Below are 4,571 nucleotides of genomic sequence, written 5' to 3' on the forward strand. Positions count from 1 at the left end.
GAAACACTTCCATGACTCTAATGTCTTGAAGGAAGTGGTACATTAGTATTTTTATGTCGTTCCTTTCTTATTCTTATCCACATCTCTCTAGTCTCTAACTAGTCATTACATTATCCAATGCAAGCTATGTTAGAATAAATAATTTTTATTAATTCAGATCATCTATATTGAATCACCAAAAATTATATATTATATTGTAGAAGTGTATTTATACTTATAAAAGTAATAGAAAATTTGTTTCAGTCTTCTTTAACCAAAACTTTTTGTATTTTTGATAAGGCTGAATTATTGTCAATACAAAGTTTTTATTTATTTGTGACAGCTTATTTTTTTTTATTTGTGGGGGTTTCTAAAACTTCCCAAAATTTAAGGTGCCACAAGGTCTTTTGTGGGGGTTTTTAAAATCCTCCACAGTCTATTCAGTGGGGGGTTTTATATGTGTTTAGGGGAGATTTTATATTGAACTTTTGTGGCAGTTTTAATTTAACAAAAATTAACTATTTTATGAGATTTTGAAACCTGCACAAACCCTATAATTATTTATTTTTAATTTCAAATCATTCATTAATCTCATCTCATTTACATACTCTCAAATTAAAAATTTATTTTTTAATATTAAAATTTAAAAACTAAATCTTTTATAATACACTTCCTCAATATAATACATAACTCTATATATAAACAAAAAAATCTCAATGTCAATAGTTCCAAACATAATTGCATATGGTATTGTTTTACATAACTATTACTGTTTTTATTTAAAAAGTAAAATAAAACATCTAATTACATAAAAGTCTTAAATATTTGTCCTTGGATGTCCATTGCTATCACCAGCTGATCTCCTAGCAACAAAGGGGGTAGTAGGCTTGATTTCAGCATCATTAGCCTATATGTAAATATAAGATATTATTAGTAATTTCAATAAAGTTAAGCATCAAGATGATTCGATATAAGCCTAACAACTCAATTTTAAAGAGCATCTAAACCTGTATTCAATATTAATGAGTATTACTCCATCTAAACTTATATTCCTAATGAATGAATTTACTATAAAGTTACCTCTCGGGCAGAAAAGAAGTCAACAAGCGCTTCGGGAATTTCTCCTTCCTTTATCATTAGGTATGCTTTCATCATATCAAATGATTGCTGCAACTTAGACTCTAGACTAGTGACCTTTTGTTGTGAATTATGTAAGTCGAACTACAAATTACTGATCTTTTCCTGTAAAATTGCAGCAGTAGTAGGTGAAGAAGACCCAGTTGAATTAGTGGAGATAGTCATCCCATTAAGCCGACTTCTCACATTCTTAAAGGTATTTGTAAGCGCTGCTCCCATGCCCATGCAATGAACTCTCCTAGAGTGTTCAGGCCCCAAAACTTTACCAACAGCATCATTAGGGGACACCTCAAATTGTGCATTCGACTGTGTCATATTCAGCTCAATCTGTTCCTATTTAAAAGTAGTAAACAGAAACTATTAAATTTAAAAAAAAATAAATAAAAAAAATTTCAATTAGCAGTTCTTCACTTCTTCCTTCTCTTGTCTATATCACTTGCAAATCTCATAAGATCACCATTTTAATTAGTTCACCAACAAAACTTGAGAATACCGAAGGTCACTGCAAGCAAAGCAAGATAAAAGTGTACAACAATTTATCATGCAGAAAATTAAAGTTTAGTAGAGAGTAAGAGACCACTCTCTCTATAATAAGTACTGATGAATCTAAAAAAATAGAGTCATCAATAGGTTAATAGAAAAGAGAGAAACAATTTTGCATGGAACAGAATTGTATTCTGCATATTCTCTGCAAATACTTAGCTTTAGAACTGGCTAGCTCTATCTATATTATTGTGATACATTAAGTGTGCTCTTCTTCTGCATATATTTCATTCTATTTTTTATACTAATTAATTTCTAGCGTGACAGTGTATATACCTTCTTTAACTTGGCCATATTGACAAAGATCCGTGACATACATGATGAGTTATAATAAAAGGCACCACTTAATCTCCCTAGTTGATATTGGTGTATTACCTAAATTAAGAACATCATCAATTATATATAATAATGATAACATGAAGTCCTAACCTTTTTCCACTCTAAATTAGTTCGCATGTATGCTCTGCTCAGTTAGTTCCTAAGTAGTAATAGTTGAATTGATGAGTTAGATGGAGGAAAACCATTTATTTGCTGATTGATTTCAGAAGATCATTGCCTAATAATAAACCTTAAAATGTTTCAATTTGTAATTTAATTCGGTGGAGATTAGAATACTAAGACGCGAACCGACGAACCACTTTCCTATAATCATTATATATCTCAATCCACAAGCAACCACACTCAAATCCCATTTTCATATTATCACATACAAATAAAATAAGATAAGATAGCAAAGGTTTACAAAACACTTATCACTATAGTTAATGTCTCGTTATTTACAAAAGACCCATCATTTCTCTTATGTGTTTCAATGTACATCATTCCTCTACTAGGCTTCTTTCCTGTTTCCAAGTACTAAAAAAGAAGGAATAAAGGGTTACATATATAATATAAGTAAAATCACATATGTACCAAGTCTGTGTATATATATACCATCTCATGTCGCTTCTGAGAATTGGATTTAGATCCACAAGTGTGAGGAATGGTTTGCTTGCTTCGATTTTCCTTATTTTTCATGAAAAGCTCCTAAAAATAAATATAATAACTTTAATTAATAGTTTTTTTAATTAAAGTACAACAATAACTAAATGAATTGTTTATTTTCTTACAATTGTAGACGGTTTTAGTCGATAATTGACAAAGCAAGCCCATTGATCTGTTGGAATATCATCAGGCACATTGTTCACTACACTACAAGAAAAATACCCATTCAGGTACACTTGAAAAGTGTAGCGAAAAGTAAAAAAAAAATGATGCCTTAGGCTACGCCTACGCTTTCTGGGCTACTGCTACACTTTTTGGGGTGATTCCTATTTGGTCGGGCACTTATATCTTTCCAGATGTTTCCCCCATGGACATTGATCAATGAATATGAGTTTGAGCTTGGGGATGCACTCAGCGAGGGACTGTCCAGGGTTAGCTACCAGATATATCGGGTTTGGTTGTATAATCAACAGATGAGCTCATTGGCCATAGGGTAGACATACATCATTAACATTTGTTTGTATTGTTTGGGTGTGTATCTTGTATCTGGCTTGCTAATTTGAATAATTGTATCTATATACTAATTGAACTAGTTGCTTTATCTATTCTCTCTATTTGTGTATTCTTTGTATTGTCTTATATGTATTTGCACAAATAAGAGATCCCTTATGCTGACGGTGGTGACACTGAGAGTTGTTCTTGATGAGAGGTGATGATTGATAATTGTAGATAAGACTGAGAATGAATTGATAATATTGACACTAAATTTTAATATTGAATTATTAAATGAGTTGGGAATTTATGATAATGAGAAAGATGATGATTTGTATAAGGGAAAATTGAGATTTAAAGATCACTAATATAGTTGAGATTTAGTTTATCTACATTGATTGGATTAGTAAGAACCCTAGGCTTGAACTTTGTGTGATTGGAGATTAGGATTGCTTAGCGGGTTCATGTGGTTTTACATACTCTCTATTTGGAATTATTGCCCTGCTGAGAACCCCGTAAGGGATGATTTTCTTGAAGGACAGCGAAGAAGACCTTTTATTCTGCTTTAATTTTAGACTCTTTCCTCCTTTTGGAAACACTTATATTATGCATTTATTTTAAAGGCTTGCCTTTAGAGGCCTACGATGTATTTTGGAGAGAGAGGTTATGTCTATCTAACTGTTTTACTGTTGTAACTCTAGCCGGCCTAATCTTCACGGGCCAAGACTAGTTGATACTTATATATATACTTATATATGTCTATTTACTATTATTCTTCCTTCCAGCTTTTAATTATCTACCTTTCTTCTGACGCGCTTATATACATTATCGAGTGTGAGTGACCGACAATTCACAAGCTTCTAGTATAATATTTCTCTCTATATATATACATATTTATATCTTAACCTTGTGTCATAGCACCAAACCATAAATTAATTATGACTTAAGCATAAGGCAATAAATGGTAAAGTGTTACAGAATGGACTACATATATTGGCATGTATTAGTTCTAAGACATCTTTAGCTTTCTCGGCACCTAATTTCCTTTCGTTTGTCCTTTTCTCCTTTTTCAACTCAATGTAGATTTCAAAGTCTGCCAAATTCAGGGGTCCAAGAACCCCATCCGACACGAGCCTCTGAATTCTCTGTTTAGAGATATGACCTAAGCATTTGTACCATAATGATGCGGAATTCTCATTTAGCTTTTGTTTTGTACTTGTTTGCAATATTTCATTATTATAGGACTTTAAATCAAGTCTATATAGATTATTGATGACTTGCATCATCTACCCTTCTTTTTTGCATAAAGAAGACCATAAAAGAGCATAAATCTCATTTGATCAGTACAATTCATGCATAATTTGATGAATATTATGGTACACCACTTTGAGATGAGTTGTGCTGAATTTCAGGTGAAAAAGGCATAAAAAATGGGA

General features: G+C 31.8%; 1 protein-coding gene across 1 annotated transcript; it reads right to left on the reverse strand.

The window, feature by feature from the left end:
* On the reverse strand, nucleotides 906–2,542 carry LOC110267659. Its single transcript, XM_021113460.1, has 2 exons — nucleotides 2,413–2,542; nucleotides 906–1,449 (listed from the first exon to the last, which is right to left on the reverse strand). Exons 1-2 carry the CDS (start codon nucleotides 2,479–2,481, stop codon nucleotides 1,201–1,203), a joined length of 318 nt encoding a protein of 105 aa, XP_020969119.1. The 5' UTR covers nucleotides 2,482–2,542; the 3' UTR covers nucleotides 906–1,200.

This window comes from Arachis ipaensis, chromosome B10 (genome assembly GCF_000816755.2).
Source record: "Arachis ipaensis cultivar K30076 chromosome B10, Araip1.1, whole genome shotgun sequence".
Lineage (NCBI taxonomy): Eukaryota > Viridiplantae > Streptophyta > Magnoliopsida > Fabales > Fabaceae > Arachis > Arachis ipaensis.

Coding starts and splice junctions, on each gene's coding strand:
- LOC110267659 (XM_021113460.1), bottom strand. CDS start 2,481: ATGATGTACATTGAAACACATAAGAGAAATGATGGGTCTTTTGTAAAT. Junction 1,450..2,412: donor ACGAGACATTAACTATAGTG/ATAAGTGTTTTG, acceptor ACTTTTAAATAG/GAACAGATTGAGCTGAATAT.